At 41.1% G+C, this 18984-nt stretch overlaps 1 protein-coding gene across 3 annotated transcripts in view; it reads left to right on the top strand.

Annotated features, from left to right (window-relative positions):
- LOC146676691 (protein TANC1-like) overlaps positions 1-18714 on the top strand; it is a 47483-nt gene extending 28769 nt beyond the window's left edge. The window contains exons 13-16 of one of the 3 annotated variants that reach the window (XM_085400803.1): positions 676-790; positions 2936-3106; positions 3271-3419; positions 3739-4226. In XM_085400803.1, coding sequence (XP_085256929.1) covers positions 676-790; positions 2936-3002 — 182 coding nt within the window. In that variant the 3' untranslated portion in view covers positions 3003-3106; positions 3271-3419; positions 3739-4226. Of the gene's footprint in view, positions 1-37; positions 607-675; positions 791-2935; positions 3107-3270; positions 3420-3738; positions 4227-18312 lie in introns of those variants that run through there. The other 2 variants (XM_085400802.1, XM_085400800.1) reach the window with 2 other exon arrangements.
- Positions 18715-18984: the final 270 nt, after the last annotated feature.

Genomic DNA, 18984 nt, shown 5'->3' on the forward strand with positions numbered 1-18984 from the left:
TATCACCTCACCTCTTCCTTCTAAAGTAATAACATAGTGGGTCACAGGTGGCAGTAGTCAGAGCTGTGGCTCCGCTGACCTGAAACACAGTGAGTCTTAACCCCTTGACATGACCTTGAATTAACATATTTTTGCACCCACCTGGCACTCATTAAAACTGTGATCCTGGCTCATCTGTATTCAAGGGGATTAAATCAGTAAACAACAGTAAACACAGTTATGACCACAATGTAGATTTGTCTGCACTCAGTCATGCTTGGGGGGGAAAAAATGAATAAAAAAAGCTGGAATTTTGCTGCAGACATAAATTGAATATTTAGTGGTGGAGTGGCTGCACTGTCTAGAAATGACTAGATACAAACACCAGAAATTATTAGCGATGAAGCAATATTTGAAATCCCTTTGCTGCTATTCAGCTGCAGGTTTATTAATCCAATTGTTGTGCTGTGATGCAGAGAAGATGGAAAGCGAAAAAGAAAATTCAGAAATATCCCCTTGAAAACCAGCCTTTTGTCGTTGCCTCAGAAACGCTCCTCTCATAACGATGTGTGAAATGTTATAGCGTGTTTAAAATTCATCGGAGTATTACATCTCACTGCAAATAGACCTGCTGTTTCTTGTGTTTAAATAGAAGAAGATTTGATTGTACATCTGTGCAAACTCTATCTTTTAAAGTGTTAGTGACGTCACACCTATGCGCCACTGCCCTCTGTGGAGAATGGGAGAAATGTGCTTGCACCTCAACCTATGGACTCAGACGGACATTCAATCATCATCTTCCTCACTCAAGGTAACCTTATGGCTTGTAGGAACACTGCACGTGTATGATAAGACTGTAGCCGTTCAACCGGCCCTCGTAAGGTTGCTGAAGACAGTGAACACCGTGGAATTCTCAGTATCACTGTGGCCCTGGGTTTTTCCACTGTCCTGCTAAGTGCTTATGTAATTGTAACCAACATAGGAGAGAGACGTAACATCGTGGAAGAGACATAAAGTGAGTAAAAACGATCTAAATGCATTTAGAATATATTTAGAACTACAAATTACACTTTTCTTAGCAATTATTGTTTTTTATGTCAAGCTTCAAGCTAGCTTCTTTATTGGGGCTTGGGACCAGCAAAAGTGACCCGAAATTTGGTCTTTAAGTCTGGTCATTAGCGTGTCTGGACCCAAACTACACTGCAGGTCCCAAAGTCAAATGATCACTGAGAGTTAAAAATCTGTCTGAAGTTAGAAGTTAGCAAGGCAAGGCAAGGCAAGGCAAGGCAAGGCAAGGCAAGTTTATTTGTATAGCACAATTCAACAACAAGGTGATTCAAAGTGCTTTACAGAGACATTAGAAACAAGAACAAATAAAAAGCATGATTTAAAATTGAATAAAACAAGCAAATAAACTAACTAACTAATTAACAAACAAACAAACAAACAACAGTATATAAAATCAAAACAGATAAAATCAGAACAGTAGATAAAATCAGTAGTTAAATGTAAGTTTTGAAATTTAAGCTTAAAGTGTGGATTTGGTGCTTTATTCAAATGCAGCTGAGAACAGGTGAGTCTTCAACCTGGATTTAAATAAACTGAGTGTTTCAGCTGATCTGAGGCTTTCTGGGAGTTTGTTCCAGATATAAGGAGCATAAAAGCTGAATGCAGCTTCTCCGTGTCTGGTTCTGACTCTGGGAACTGATAAAAGACCGGATCCAGATGACCTGAGGGATCTGGATGGTTCATACTGGGTCAGGAGGTCATTGATGTATTTTGGTCCTAAACCATTCAGAGCTTTATAGACCAGCATCAGAACTTTAAAGTCTATCCTCTGACGGACAGGCAGCCAGTGTAAGGACCTCAGAGCTGGACTGATGTGGTCCACTTTTTTGGTCTTAGCAGAGAGTTAGCTCACTAGTTTCCGTCTAAATATAATATACCAGGTTCTGACTGAGGGATTTCTAAAACAAATTAAAAGGCACAGCTCTGCTATCACTTCTGACATACATGAAGACAGGAAAGTAAGCAGCAGTGATGTTTGTAGGGTTACTGAAGTTTGGCTAGCTGGTATATAGTGATGTGCTATGTGACTAGCGAAACAGCTATGTTAGCATAACATTAACACAGTGATGAAGGGGAACTTTTTTCCACTGGATAAGAGTTAAGGTGAGGGTTCCCGATGGTTAGGGACAAATGCAGTGGCATGGCAGGATGCTGTAAACGGACCAAACTTCAGTCAAGAGAACAACTGAGATAATCCATCCACATACAGGTTAGTCATTAATGTGCTGCTGCATTGCCTGGGCTGTAGTTACATGGTAAGGTTTTAAAAACTGAGCTTTAAAATGAATAGTTGTAATAAAAACTGAGAGAGGCCGACAGTGATCGCTTACTTTTTGTAAGGGGCTTGTTGAGATTAAATAGAACAAGTTACAAAGCATTAAAACATGTTAAAAACACAACAGCCTTATTAAACGCAGAGTAGTTTGGGCCCAGAAGTAGGATTGATCACGTCATCACTTAAAGACCGGATAGACACACGGTGGAGTTACTCATGTTTACTGTTGTTGCCACTTTCTAAATGTAGCAGGATGAATATTATATGTACTGGTTGATCCCACTTTTAGTCAGGCGCATTTTGAGGAGAACTAACTTTTCTTGTTATCAAATTATCAGTATCTTTGGAAACATTTAATACATCGTGATGGTTTAAATGCTCAGTCGTTTTCTGTTATAGAATTCATATTCATAATAATATTTAGACAGCGGCACTATAGGTGTTTGCAGTTTTTGCAGTTTTACAAGCCGTCACGGTAAAAATATGGAATTAAATGTCACTAATGGGCTCTTTTCAAAAACATCAGCATCTCTGTCACACTGATTTTGATTAACTGACTTATTTTATTGTAATCAAACCTATTTTGATATTGTTGTCTTTTTTTTCCTTTAGCGAGGTGGTTTCCTTCCAATTGTTGCAGGACCAGTATGTCTGTCAGCTCCAGGTAGAGCTCCAGTGACCAGGAAGACCTCAGCATTCGCCAATTCCTGCTGAATTACCGCAAACAGAAAGAACTGGCAGAGGGCATTGGAATAGAGGATGATTATAACACTGAAGACCAAGGTAATAGGTCTGTCTAAGGGCCAGTGGAATATAAGCTATAGGTTGTAGTGGTGATTATTTTAGATTCAGAGTGTAGAGGAGATGGATCATTGTAATTAAGAGTCATAGAAATCTGAACCTCACTGCTAAACTGGCAGTCTAACTGTACATGTGCTCCATTGCAGAAGTCCCTCCCACTGAGTGTGAGGATGTTGAAGATACTGGTAGTCCTGATGTGAAAGCAGAGCTTCCCTCCCACCTCAGCATCACTAAGGATGTTATGGAGCGCTGCATTCATCTGCTGTCTGATCCCAGCCTCAGGCTCCGACTCAAGGTACTGTATCAGTAGTTTTACGTAGAGTCAACTGTTGGACTAATAACAAAAATAATCATTCTTGTGAAGGTAGGACCGCCAGCGTTGGTACAATTCATCCTGTCAGAACTGTGTGGATGACTGTTCAGTGGTGTAATGCTCATCAAGGAAAAACATTCAGTCTGGTCCAGGAGTGAAACAGAAATAAGTCTGTGCTGAAGTCGTGCCTGCTCAGGAGTTTGGGCTCTCAATGAAGACCTCAGTAATTAGTTTCAGCTCACATATAATCAGGATCAAAACAGAGATAATTGTTAGGTGTGTTGTGCGTCTTTGTCTTTAGGTACTAGACGTGCTGGAGTTGTGCGTTCAGGTGCTGAGTGAGAGGGAAAATGAACTGCTGCCTATGGCTCATCGCTGCTGGCCAGCACTCCTGCAGAGACTCACAACTGATGACCCATTAGCAGTCCTCAGAGCCTTCAGGGTAAGTAAAACAAACCTCTCTTTTCATTATGTGAGTCAAAATTATTCAAGTCGTCTTTAGTTTTAAACTCTTAATAGTGAAAGAATGAAAGATGCTGCCCAACAACAGGCTTATTTCATTCAGAAATAGTTCTATTATTTACTGGACAGGCACAATTAGTGTTGGTAAGCTTTAACGTTCTAACCTGTCAAAACACACGTCTACTTTTTATACTTTTTATACACTGTTTGATCAGCGGACATCAGAGCAACTGGCATGTCACTTTTTAACACTGGTAGATTATTTCAGCAAAAGAAGTTAAAACATTGCTCTGATTCTATATTGACTTGTAACACAACAACATGATCTACAGATATTGTCTCAGAGTGTCTTTAAAATTCCACACGTGAAGCTGTTAAAGCCACAGCACATGATCCTAATTTACGATTAAAAACTGGCCACGTGGAATATTTAAGAAGAATGGGCTCTTTCTCGTCACACAACCTCACAGAGAATTGCAATCAAACTGCGCAGTTCAGCAGCTGAAGCGCTGCACATAGTCAGGCCCATAAATAGTGGAAGAGTGGATGTCTGAAATCCAGGGATGTGCAAACAGCCTGCTGTGAAATCCTCCCTGAACCACCTCAGCAGTTTTACTGAGCTCATTAGGAGTTAGCAGAGGTTAAGTCCAGGCTTGGTCTACTTTTTATACTCTTTCATCTTTTTCCTAGTTCCTCTTCTTTCCCTCCTCCCTTCTTATCTTTACCCCATATTTTTGGAACCAGGATCATATTTTTAAAGGATTTGTTCTTTTGGTGTAGATAGTTCAGGAAGTTAACTCAACCAAGCAGTCTTTGGGTTTCGGCTAAGTAATTCAATTCAATTCAATTTTATTTATATAGCGCCAAATCACAACATAAGTCGCCTCAAGGTAGGGCTGCTCGATTATGGCAAAAATGATAATCACGATTATTTTCACTGAAATTGAGATCACGATTATTTGACGATATTTATTTAACCCTTTAAGACCTACTATAGAACCAAGTCCACCAGAGCTTATATTATTTATTTATTTTTTTTACATGCTGTAGTGCCATTTGTGGGAGCATTTCAAGTTGCTATACATCAATACAACTGTTATAGCCCATATTTTAATAATATGTATGCATTAAGTCCATAGTAACTACATAAATTGCAAAAAAGTGCAATAAACTACAAAAAAAATAGAAAATCGCTTTTGTTTTGTTTACATATATTTCTACTTGGAGAAATTTAAGAGGTTTATCCCTCAAAACTTTAAATACAATAAAGTTGCAAAAAATAGTTTCCCACCACAGGAAATTTATTTTGAGTGTCTTCATAGTTTTATTTTGGAGATACACCAATTTTTATATACTGCAGGAAAAACAAAAAACAATCCTATGATGCAAATTTGCAAAGAAAACAGCATGTGCATCATTTCACTGTGGGAAGTGTTACGAACAGCTGATAGGATCGGCAAAGCGTGTTTCTGGAATATTATGTTTTTGTTCCTGCAAGCGCTTTTTATGCAATTTTTGCAAAGCTATATGTGGAAGGAAACCGTGACCGAGGACAAGCTGATGGCATCAGATGTAAGTACAACTCCTCCGGTTTCATATGCAAAACAAATTATTGCGCTAGCTTACACGGTTCAGGTTCTACAGGGATTTAAAAATAGTTACGTAAAACGGAGCGTGCTGCTCTGACCGGCTTTAAAGGGTTAACAATGACTTTAAAAAAATAATATAAAATAGTGTGCAACACCACTGAAGTTTTTTTTTTTTTTTTAAACTCTCTTTTCAACCAACGGCAGTCACTCTCCAAATAACTTCTGCTTAGCTTTCCGAGCTTCCCTCGGGTCCTCTTAATCAGCGGTCTCCAACCTTTTTTGCGCCACGGACCGGTTTATGCCCGACAATATTTTCACGGACCGGCCTTTAAGGTGTCGCGGATAAATGAGGGAGGGGCTAATAATCGGCTCAGTCATTTTTAATGATCGTTGAAAGCCCAGATCGTAATCGTGATTAAAATTCGATTAATTGAGCAGCCCTACCTCAAGGCGCTTCATAGATACAGAGAAAAACCCAACAATCATATGACCCCCTATGAGCAAGCACTTTGGCAACAGTGGGAAGGAAAAACTCCCTTTTAACAGGAAGAAACCTCCGGCAGAACCAGGCTCAGGGAGGGGCGGCCATTTGCTGCGACCGGTTGGGGTGAGAGAAGGAAGACAGGATAAAAGACATGCTGTGGAAGAGAGACAGAGGTTAATAACAGATATGATTCAATGCAGAGAGGTCTATTAATACATAGTGAGCGAGAAAGGTGACTGGAAAGGAAAAACTCAATGCATCATGGGAATCCCCCGGCAGCCTATGTCTATTGCAGCATAACTAAGGGAGGATTCAGGGTCACCTGGTCCAGCCCTAACTATATGCTTTAGCAAAAAGGAAAGTTTTAAGCCTAATCTTAAAAGTAGAGATAGTGTCTGTCTCCTGAATCCAAACTGGAAGCTGGTTCCACAGAAGAGGGGCCTGAAAACTGAAGGCTCTGCCTCCCATTCTACTTTTAAATACTCTAGGAACAACAAGTAGGCCTGCAGAGCGAGAGCGAAGTGCTCTAATAGGGTGATATGGTACTACAAGGTCATTAAGATAAGATGGGGCCTGATTATTTAAGACCTTGTATGTGAGGAGCAGGATTTTGAATTCAATTCTGGATTTAACAGGAAGCCAATGAAGGGGAGCCAAAACAGGAGAAATATGCTCTCTCTTTCTAGTCCCTGTCAGGACTCTTGCTGCAGCATTTTGGATTAGCTGAAGGCTTTTTGAACATCCTGATAATAATGAATTACAGTCGTCCAGCCTGGAAGTAATAAATGCATGAACTAGTTTTTCAGCGTCACTCTGAGACAGGATATTTCTAATTTTAGAGATGTTGCGCAAATGGAAGAAAGCAGTCTTACATATTTGTTTAATATGTGCGTTGAAGGACATGTCCTGGTCAAAAATGACTCCAAGGTTCCTCACAGTGTTACTGGAGGCCAAGGTAATGCCATCCAGAGTAAGAATCTGGTTAGATACCATATTTCTAAGATTTTCAGGGCCGAGTACAATAACCTCAGTTTTATCTGAATTAAGAAGCAGAAAGTTAGCGGCCGTCCAGGTCTTTATGTCTTTAAATCCTGCTACTTATTTCTGCGTCTTTTGTGATCTTACAAAGCTTCAAACGACGATTTTGATAGTCGACGTAATCGTGACTAGTCGACTAATCGTGGCAGCCCTAGTGTGCATCAGACTTTTGCCCCCCTCTTCTTTGTCACTCCAATGTTCTCAGCTCAGGCTGCATAGGAAGCTGGCATTTCTCTTGCCGGGCTTATTAAAGCCTGTGCTTTAGAGCTCTGGAGGGGGGCTAACACTCGAGGGGGACATGACAGTCATTGGCAGCGACAGCAGTTTAGTGACAGCTTCCTAATGTCAACAGTCACATGGACAGGTAAACATCTAAACGGATAGAAGAGAGGTGGATGGAGAGAGACAGGGAAGGTCAGAAGTTGTGGATGAACTCAGCGTGCGGTTCCTGCGTCTTCTTTCCCTGCGCCGTGCAGCTGCTTCAGTGGGAATAAATCCTCATTAGGATGGAAATGGGAAGGCAGACTAACAGAGACGGCTGCTGGAAATGAGTGGGAGTAAAAACGAGATGGAGATGAGGGAGTAGATGATCAAACCTTCAACGTTTTCAACTTTTTTTTTCTTTTTTTTAACATCCGTTGGGCTCCCAGACGGCCAATCAGTCCTTCTGTCTGTAAAGACTGACAGTAGCTGCTTTTTACTTCTCATCCCTCCCTTCTTTGCACCTTTCAAAACCAACTCTCGTCTTTACTGCAGGGCTCTAGACTAACTTTTTGCCATGGGCGTACCGGTACGCCTAACTTTAAAAAGTTAGGCGCACACAAATTTTATAATAATTGATATAATATAATGTGTTTTTCTGGATACACTGTGCTTTTTCAGCATTCAAAGATTGATGACACCGTGTCAGAGCACTGGCTATGAATTTCAGAAGGATCAGGCCTTAACTTAACAGAAAAGTTAGCAATAGTTCTTTTCCTATTACAGCTACATCCACTTCTGTCATGCCTAGGCTGCTCACTAGGGCTGAGTATCATCACTGATTTCTATAATCCATTCGATTCCGGTTTTCAAAGTCCCGATTCGATTCAACTTAGCCTCAGACAGTCAGAAATATTATAACTCTGATCATTTATCAGTACTGACTTCATCAGAATTGTGAACATCACAGCAGATGCCTTTGTGTGAAAGTAACTGAGAATAAAACACAGAAAAACATGAAGGAGATTTTCCTGGTCTGGCTTTTTATAGCAGATAACCTTAAAAATATTCTACAATGTTCTGCATATGAAGTTTAAATTTCTTCAGTATTGAACAACAGAAAAAATAGGCTTTCTTGTCCGAGGTCATTTAAGTGAAAAAAAGAAAAAGACAGCAGCCACAGCGCTGTAAACAACGGTAGACTGGTGGGTAATAAGCGAATGAAAAATACAGAAAACAGAGATTGGAGACGGGAAACTGTTCTTGAAGTACAGAGAGAGATAGAGAGAGAGCTAGCTGTGCATGGAGTGTGATTTTAATAGTCGAGGAAGCAAAACAGCAAAATTAATGACATTGATCAAATGTGAAGCGCAGTTTGCTGCTTCTTTTGCTGCTGGCTCTGAATTTTGGTTGGAGAGACAAAACCTGCAGCTCAGAATCAGCGCAAGAAGACGTAATCGCAGCGCGGACCGGACGCATCAGGATCGCTAAGCTCCGACAGCGTGTCCGTCTACGAGCCGTCGGGTGAGAAAGCTGAGAAAGACAAAGTTGATTCTGATGCGTCGGTCCGTTCTGTGTTTACGTCTTTGTGTGGAATCAGTGTACCTGCTCTCATTTACACGGATTCGCATTTGCGACCAAATTGGTTGCACTCTAGAGCCCTGTTACTTGATGAAAGTTGGTTTTGCAGAGTTAATCTTGCAGCTCAGCCACAGCATAGCCCTCAGCAACCAAGAGCATGCTAGCGGGCCGTTGTTATTATGTTATTACTGTGCTTTTCGGAAAATAAGGCACTCTAAAAATCAGTCCTTTGATTTTTCTGGAAATCGACAGTGCTCCTTATAATCCGGTTTGCCTTATGTCTCTACCAGCTTTGCACATCTACAGACTGAAATCTTTGCCCATTCTTCTTTGCAAAACAGCTCCAGCTCAGTCAGATTAGATGGACAGCGTTTGTGAACAGCAGTTTTCAGATTTTGCCACAGATTCTTGATTGGATTTAGATCTGGACTTTGACTGGGCCATTCTAACACATGGATATGTTTGCTTTTAAACCACTCCATTGTTGCCCTGGCTTTATGTTTAGGGTCGTTGTCCTGCTGGAAGGTGAACTTCCGCCCCAGTCTCAAGTCTTTTGCAGACTCCAAGAGGTTTTCTTCCAAGATCGCCCTGTATTTGGCTCCATCCATCTTCCCATCAACTCTGACCAGCTTCCCTGTCCCTGCTGAAGAGAAGCACCCCCAGAGCATGATGCTGCCACCACCATATTTGACAGTGGGGCTGGTGTGTTCAGAGTCATGTGCAGTGTTAGTTTTCCACACAGAGCATTTTGCATTTTGGTCTCATCTGACCAGAGCACCTTCTTCCACATGTTTGCTGTGTCCCCCACATGGCTTGTGGCAAACTGCAAACGGGACTTCTTATGGTTTTCTGTTAACAATGGCTTTCTTCTTGCCACTCTTCCATAAAGGCCAACTTTGTGCAGTGCACGACTAATAGTTGTCCTATGGACAGATTCCCCCACCTGAGCTGTGGATCTCTGCAGCTCGTCCAGAGTCACCATGGGCCTCTTGGCTGCATTTCTGATCAGCGCTCTCCTTGTTCGGCCTGTGAGTTTAGGTGGACGGCCTTGTCTTGGTAGGTTTACAGTTGTGCCATACTCCTTCCATTTCTGAATGATCGCTTGAACAGTGCTCCGTGGGACGTTGTTTCTTTTTGTAGCCTAAGCCTGCTTTAAATTTCTCAGTAACTTTATCCCTGACCTGTCTGGTGTGTTCTTTGGACTTCATGGTGTTGTTGCTCCCAATATTCTCTTAGACAACCTCTGAGGCCGTCACAGAGCAGCTGTATTTGTACTGACATTAGATTACACACAGGTGCACTCTGTTTAATCATTAGCACTCATCAGGCAACGTCTATGGGCAACTGACTGCACTCAGACCAAAGGGGGCTGAACACACACCCCACTTTGCAGTTATTTATTTGTAAAAAATGTTTGGAATCATGTCTGATTGTCGTTCCACTTCTCACGTGTGCACCACTTTGTGTTGGTCTTTCACGTGGAATTCCAATAAAATTGATTCATGTTTGTGGCTGTAATGTGACAAAATGGGGAAAAGTTCAAGGGGGCCGAATACTTTTGCAAGCCACTGTATGAATCCTGGTTGTGTTTACTGATTTGGAAACGATTTTATGTGCACGGCGCTCGAAAATCTGTCAAATGTTTTAGTACGACTTTGCTAAGCTACGAAGCCGCACCGCTTGATGGATTGTTGGAGCATTACGGCTATCGTAGGCAGGAGCCCCGCGGAGTGATACGTACTGTGCTTCAACATAATATTACTGTACTGTGTGTTTGTTTAACCTCTTTTTAAGTTTTGTGGATATTATACATGGTTGTGCTGAGGATATGTCGGCCAGTTTCCACTGGAAATGCCTTTTGGTTAAACTGTCAGGGAGGAATTTGCATTTGCACTGTTACATTTTTATATAAGTTTAATGCACATGAAAAGCAGCTGCTTATTTAAGTGAAAATACATTGATTGTTTGTTTTTTTTTTTTTGCACAAATGAAGTGGAGTTGTAAAGTATTTTGTCTCGTGTCAGTTATATCGTTATCGCACATTTTCAAATTTATATCGTGATGAATATTTTTGGCCATATCGCCCTGCTCTACTTCTACAACACGCCTTGTGTAGATGAGTTAGTGAGGCAAACTGATCAGCTGTCTTATTGTGTCTGTTGAGTGTTTGGTTTTGTGAACGGCCTCTTTAATGCACGAGGGTGTGACCATCCACATCCTTGTATCTGTCCACTGTCAGCCATTCATTTTGTGCAAATCTGGCCAAGTCTTCCAAGTGTGCGTGTTTTTTTTTCCTTCTGACCAGATGCAGCTTTCTGCAACATCACTTTAATGTCCTTATACTGATCACCACACTGTGTATGTGCACTAAAACAGCAATCATTTCACTGCTCCTTTGTAGTGACAGGTTACAAAACGTCATTAGATGCTGCATGGCTGTACAAGATAGACTTTGGTTAGCAACAACTCTCTGAGGCCTTTACTGTGAAACAGAACGCTGTCTTATCCGGCTAACTTCAAGGTTTAATGTGGGATTTTTTTGTAATCCAAGACATAATGCCAGGTCAACTCATACTTTGAACCTAATCTGCTCCAGAGCAAATCATGTTCCAAATGAGAGATCAACAGGTAGAAAATCACAACCTACTAACCAGTAAGACCGAAAAAGAACAAAATAAATAAAATCCCCGATCCTGGAAGGTCCCTCAGACCGCTGTGTGCAGAGAGTAGGAGTGTAAAATCTTTCAGCAGAGTCTGATGTCTTTGTCTTTCCATGATGAGCAACAATAATGAACATAGATTCTCTACAACAACTTTATTGTTTTGGAAGTATTAATATATGATCCCAAAACTTCTACATTTAACCTTTTAATCAGACCAGCAAAAATCTAGTATTGAATCTTAGCACAGTCATAAAAAACTATTTGCTAAAAGCATTTTTGCAGCTGAATATTTTAAATTACAGTTAGGATCACTGGTTGGCTGTTTCACCTGTAAGACTTTAAAATAACATGCTAAGGTTTAATAGTCTATAAGGAATACACTCTGAGGCCTGGGCAGTGTTGTGCTAATGAGAGAAGGTTTGTGTGTGCAGTGAAACAGTAATTTTTTTATTTCATAATTTATTGATATGTTTGATCCTTTCTGAGCTGCGTTAATGAAGCAGTCATTAGAGCACCATGTCCGCTACAATAGTTCTGTAGTTTGATGCTTGAGTCGTTGCAGACTTGTTGAAACTCCCTCACCCGTCAAAGCAGCGTCTTTGTTATTCGCGTCCAGCAGATGGCAGTGTTTCACTGTCTGACGGCTGTCTGAAGCTTCAGCTGGATTATCCGTTTAAATGAGATCGTTTTATAAAACTTACAACAACAGGCCTGAACCTGCTCAGCTCCAAAGAGCTGGCTAAACGATGGGGCATGTTCAGAATCTTCCTGAAGTTTAACAATTTCCCAAAAAGCTCCACAAAGTGAATTTTCATATGAGACAAGAAGGAAAGAACAGGGTGTGACGTGGAAGGGGCACTCTGGCAAACAAATTACTGCTTTTATTAAGTTACAAAACTCGCAGTCTTGTTCACGAGTGATCAGAGAAGGGAACAGGAGATGGACAGATGGATCGGTGCTGCGGCTGCAGACTCTTCACCAGTCCCTCTTTACCAGTCGATTTACGTCCTTACCCTCTGTCACAACGGGACTGAACGGACTCACGCGTAGGCTCTGAGTAGGGAACAATAAAGGTTTTTTATTTACAGAAGCACCAGGTGATCTATTTACACAGTGGGGAAAAGACGGGTTCCGGGAATCCACACACGAACAGGAGGGGGGAAAGACACTTGCAGTCCACACACGCTCCAAAGTCCTCACTCCATCCACGCTCCTCTTCACACTCCACAAGAAACACAAAAGCTCGCTCCAATCCTCACACACTTGATCGCTCAGGTAACACAGGGGCAGGTCCAGGGAAATCTATTCACAGAGATGCAAAAGGTTACTGTAAGAAGATCGCTAGGGAAACACGAGAACGAACTGAGCTGGGGTTAACACTGACGAGAGTCGGCAACGGTCCAGCGACGAGAAATACAGGGCTGCCATCTTATAAGGGGACTGGAACACTGTTGGGTGATGAGCCACAGGTGTCACCAGGTGCGTGGGCCAAGGGCAGGAGCCCACAGATGAGCTCCGCCCAGGCAGTGAGAGAAGGAGGGAGGGAGAGAGCGGGGACAAAATCAAAACAAAAAAACACATGTAGCCACACTGAGGCGAGCGGGTAGACACAGGGACCCTGACACCCTCGCCTTTTTCACAAATGTCATGTATGAACATCTATAATAACTCCAGTTATACGGATATCAATATCCTCATAAGTGAGGATATTGATAAAAGTGATTTGAACTTTTACTGATTTCTGTTTAGATATAAATTGATTCAAAGTGGTCAGATATGCAGATTCTGACCTTTCCTCTGGCAAATATATAAACTCACTGAAAACAGTTTGACTTTTCAGAGAGTTTCCTATCTATCTGTATTTTTACTTTAATAGTTAAGCACGATTAACATTTAGGAAAATGGAAAAATAAACAAGTTAATAAATGAAATGAAATAATACTGATTTATATATTCACTCTGTTTACTTTTTCGATATAGAAATACAATGAAGACTTCCATGTTCCTGCTGGTGGCGCTCTCTGGCACTGTGCTCTGCATGACTAACGGACGTGTTCAGAAAACCAGCAGATCATCAACATGATCCCACAAGGGGGATGTGATGATCTGATAGCAAACAGAGATAATAATGGTAACTGTAAGCGCAAGAATACCTTTATCATTGGTGACTTTAATCAAGTTAGAACAATTTGTGATCCAAGCAATTGTATCAATGCAAATAGAAATCTTTATAAAAGCCCCACAGACGTGCACATTCTGTATTGTAAACTGCTGGGACAAACAACGATACCCATTGTACATCCAGATACAGATGAAAAGGCGTATTGTAATTGCATGTGATAAAATCAATACTTTCCTTCAGCCTGTGCACTTTGAATGTTGCTCTTGAGTTGAGAGATGCTGTGAGCTTGCTGCCATCTTTAAACATCACTTCATGATGCTGGTTTAGATGCTTTATAAGACTTTGTTACGTTTCTTAAACAGTGATGAAAATAATAAAGAGGAAATATGAGAGAAGTGATTTTCAGTGAATGTTGAAAAAAATCCCACAACAACAAAAATGATGGCAACATTGCTACACTTTGCTTTCTTAGCTTGCATATTGTACATTTTCACAGTTGTTTCTGATTGGCTCCATCTTCTCTCGTTGTCACAGCTGTTGCTCAACTTTCAGCACTCATTCAATTAAAAAAACAACAAACAAAAAAACCAAGCTGCTGCTGGTAAGGTTGGCATTCTTGCAAGACTCAGTAACACAAAACAAATAAAAAAATGCACATCCCATGTTTATCCCATGTGATTCCAGGCTGAGTTTATGCATTTATGCTTATTTGTTTATAAAATATTATAAGCTGGTCTGAGGTCATTTGTTACTAAAGAAAAACAAACAAACACTGTGTCATTATTTAATCCACTAAAACTAAGACACAATGCAGAAGCAGTGTGTGAAAACTAAGTGCACCTTCACTGGTGTAGCATCTGCCTTAGAAACAATGAAGTCAAATGAAACTGTTGAATCATCTCTATGTGCTAAAGGCTCATTTTAATGCAGCATTAATCACGTTGCTTTAACAGTGCTGCATTTTAATAATGTTTATCACGTTCTTTGTAGATTTTAATTATCACCATCGTCGCTGTGAGAACATGTCTGGTTGGAGCAGGCGGCACTCAGGGATCATGTTGTGTGGAAGAAGAGTCATGTGATTGTTTTTTTTAAAGATTTTTTTCTATGAGTGCACAGAGTGTGAAACAGAAAGATAGGATCGACAGAGAAAGCTGATCATGTCTGTTGTGACACCTGCAATCTCTGACTAGAGTTTTAGGTTCTGTCAGGCAGCTAACACAAAGAAAGCCTGGCTTCATTGTACAAATACAACTTACATATACAACGCATGACATATTACACAGAGTCATTATTTATTCAACAAAAACTAAGCCAGATGCAGTTTTTGGATTTTATTTCAAAATGTTCTTGTAATGGTGGACCCAAGAAATACCAGCCGGAGCGACTTTGACAATGCAGAACCTTTTATTAAACTCGGGGTTGTACGTGGACACATATACTCCCGCGCTCTCTTTCTCTGCTGTCACCTCCGTCTCCGTCTGTCACTGCCAACATATAAAGAGACACAATCACTGTCAGATCCCAGCACACCTGTTCACCCCGCCCCTGCGCCGTCCCGGGAGCTCACTGCGTCACCCCTCCTCTGCAGCTGGCCAAGGACCACACCCACGCCACAGTTCTTATTCTGATTGTTTACTTAATATATTTAGACACATTTGGTTTATTTCTATAAAAATGATATTTTACACAAAACTTCAAACAGCTGCCTGCAAACATGGCTCTTTATTGTAAAGCCAGGTATGAACAACAACCTGCAGCTGCATGCTGTTGTGCTCATTGGTGTCACATTAGGTTCTGAACCACAAACAGAGAAGTTTCTTAGAACTGCTGGGCTAGTGATGGAGGTGTTGATGCAAATGATGGCTTAGGGTGGTGCTACGACAGTGTATAAAAACTGAAGCTCCCAGAGCCAAGTGTTATTTGTTCTTCCGTAACTGAGGTGAACTATAACCTGCTCAGGTAGAATTTAATAACAGCGTGTCTGAACTGCTCGTCTCCAGGCTTCACGTCTCATTCTGTAAGAACTTGTTGTTTGTTTATTAACTTTTTAGAAACAACAGACTTTTGTATACTTCCAAGAAAGAGGGAGAACTGACTCTTCTGCCACACTCACGTTCATCTTTATCTGTCATCAGTTCAGATAAAAGCATCACTGATTATTCTGAACACTGTTTTAAAGCTTCTGCGTCACTCTGATTTCTTCTTAAAGTTGGCAGACAGGATTGTGAAGAAGGACATAGTGGATCCCCCCTTTTAATGAGCATATTATCTGTGAACACTGAATACAAACAACCTAAATGCTCATTAAAGAAGCAGGTTGGCTCATAAAGTGCTCTGTACTTGTTTTATGCAAGTGCTGTTTCTGGAAACAACCACCATCTGTAATCAACACAGGACTTATTGAGCTGTCAGGTGTGCAGACAACATGGCACATTTTGGGAACACCTATAGTTGATGTCTTAATTATGAAAATAGCTACTATGTAGTTGATGCTTCCTGTTCTGCCAGAGCAGGTGCAGCCTTTGTGGAAGTGGGTTCCACTGGACCAGCGTCTGTGAACGATCCATTGTGGGTGATTTTTTTTTTTTGACCTTACATCTGTGTGTAAGGACCAACCACAACCATCTAAAATCTTTGCATGTTATTTTATCTTCTGTGTAAGAAGTACACAGCATACCCTGATGATCAGCTTCAAGGGTTCTCAGTGTAGGATGCATACAGTATGTCATGCTGAAATATAGAGCACTTACAATAGAACCCACTAGAAACCAATTATTTTAGCCTGGTTCCTTAAATCTATGGCATTTTTCCCATGCTGACTGATATGCTGCTCAGTGTCTTTTGCTGTCTGTCATGATCCTGGGCCATGTTGGCCCAGCATTCTTAGTTTTCATATGTTTTGTGTGTTGTTCTTTATTTATGCCATGGTTTCTGTTAAGATGTTCCTTATTTGATTACCTCCTGTGTGCCCCTCTGTTTATCTGTGAGCCCTCGTTTCCCCTCCTTGAGTTTTATTCCATGTTTTCCCAGCCCGTTATGTCCGTGCTCTCCCCGTGCTGTCTCTCCTCCTCTCTGAACCTCCGTGTACTTCCTGTTTTACTTTGACAGTCTCCCGTCAGTGTTGCGTTCACTCCTGCCGTGTCTTGTTATGATTATCAGTGTCACCTGTGTTCCCCGTGTGCTCCCACTTCCCTCGTTAACCCTCTGTGTATTTATGTCTGCGTCTCCCTCAGTTCTGTGTCGCGTTCTCCCTCATTCATGGCCGTGTGTTTCTCTGTGTATTACGTTATAGTTTCCTCGTTTAGGTTGTATGGTTTCTCTCTCCAGCAATAAAGCTGTGTTTTGAGTTCATTCCTGCCTCCGTGAGCTTGCGTTTGGGTCCTCATCCTGCCTGCACACAGCCGCAACCATGACAGTCTGCTTTTAAATCAGATGTCACTCTGAACATAAACACAAGCCACAGCAGCCCAGCTGTCTTAGCTGAGTACAAGGATACATTTACTCTCTTTGTGTAAAATATTGTGATGATTTTACATTATATTAGGCAGGCAGCTGCCCAAATTAAACCGTGACTATTAGCAGTTTGGTTATTTTGAACGCCTCGGCTGGAAAAAATTCAAAATGGTTTGTAAGGTTGGCCACAGCTTTGTATGTAAAGGGGAGTTAGAAGATTGCTTCATATTTTAAGATTGATTAAGATTAATTAATATTTTTAATTGTTTTATTTTACATCTCACCTTTTACACTGCATTGAGTTGCTGCCATGTGATTGGCTGAGTGTACATCGTTCTTTGTTTCAAAATGGACTTAATGCCTGGTTGAACAGTTGTGATGTTTATCTCCTTTAGATTTATTTTTTATTTTCATGATGAAAAATGGTTTGTTGGTTCATACCTATGAAGTTACAGTGTTTCTGAAAAGCCTAAAAAGATGAATTGTTACCATAGTAAACTTCAAAACAGACTTTATTATATGATATAGTTATAAAATTGGATAAAAACTGACTTCAGCATAATATAAAATAATGTGTTGTCACTATGTATGCATTGGTCAACTTTCAGATCTATGAAGTTCAGCTCCCCCAGCTGTGTCTCCCTTCTGTGGCCCATTCCCTCATTACTACCCTGTGTATTTAAGCCCTGTGTTTTCCCACGCTTGGTGTCGCGTCGTACCCTCAGACCCTGCCTGTGTGTTCCTGCTTGGTTTCATGGTTTGGTTTCTGTTTTTGTTTCATGCCAGCAATAAAAGCTGTGGTTTTAGTTACATTTCGTCTCGGAGTCCTGCATTTGGATCCACATTTCCACCTGCCCGCACTCAGAGCCCTGACTACAGCATAATATAAAATAATGTGTTTTCCCGATACCTGATTTTTAGCACTATCTATGCATTGGTCAACTTTCAGATCTATGAAGTTCAGCTCAGTTATCTATGTTTTCATTTTTAGTTTCCATTTGCATTTAGATGCACGGCCGATTCTCTGATGTGTGATCTGTTTCTACCTGTGCTGATGCTAGCAGGACTAAAGCTGATCAAGCAGCAGTAAATATGTGAAGCAAGGCTGAAGGATACACTCATAAAATGAACAGAATCATAAGAATATAACAGCACGAGCACTGCAAATGCAACTAAACCATGTTGACATCAAATGGTATGTTATTTGAAATCTATATGAAATAATGACACATCTATGTTTTCCAATTTATTTTATTTATTAATTTTATTTTTTCCACAGTTGTGTAAATCAGTCTGTCTGTGGACTGCCAGCCAACACATCCACAACACCAACAACTCAGACAGCACAAAGCCTTTTAAGTTGGCGAGGCGTGATAGCAAATGCAGCGCAGGTACATCCATCTCACCTGCAGCAGCATCGCAGACCACGCCCCCCCTCCACACCACTCTTTCCTCATAGTTGCTCGCCATCGTTGCGCTCAGAGGGTAGAAGGTCCCGATCGAAGTGCACAGGTAACTTCCCTTCACATTTCACGACAATGATCCTGTTAGTGAGAAGCCTGCCTTCATACTGGCAGCTGGGTTTCCTGGCTCCCTGATGCTTTAGCTTACATTTAATTATGCGAAACGTTGCGGTACTATACGTCATGCCGCTATTTTCATCGTACCTCCCATCACCTCTACAAATAGATTTGACCTTTGCTGGAATGCTGAGGATGAACGTGTTGGTTTCCTTACAACTGTTGTCAAGTTTGTAGATATTCCTATTTGATATTTCTGTGTTACACAGCTTTTCAGTCATCTTAGCATCTACATGCTGTCTTCTAAACTTTTCATAAGGTGTTTCTTCAGGTCGGTGCTCGCTTGGTTGAAAATTGTTCACTTTGGAAAATCCGGAAGCAAAGAGCAGCACGAGCATCGTGCAGACAAACAGTGTCTTCATCGTCTCCTG

Source organism: Rhamphochromis longiceps, linkage group LG3 (genome assembly GCF_057381845.1).
Source record: "Rhamphochromis longiceps isolate RC_006_pf linkage group LG3, R_longiceps_female_GT1.1, whole genome shotgun sequence".
NCBI classification, from domain to species: domain Eukaryota; kingdom Metazoa; phylum Chordata; class Actinopteri; order Cichliformes; family Cichlidae; genus Rhamphochromis; species Rhamphochromis longiceps.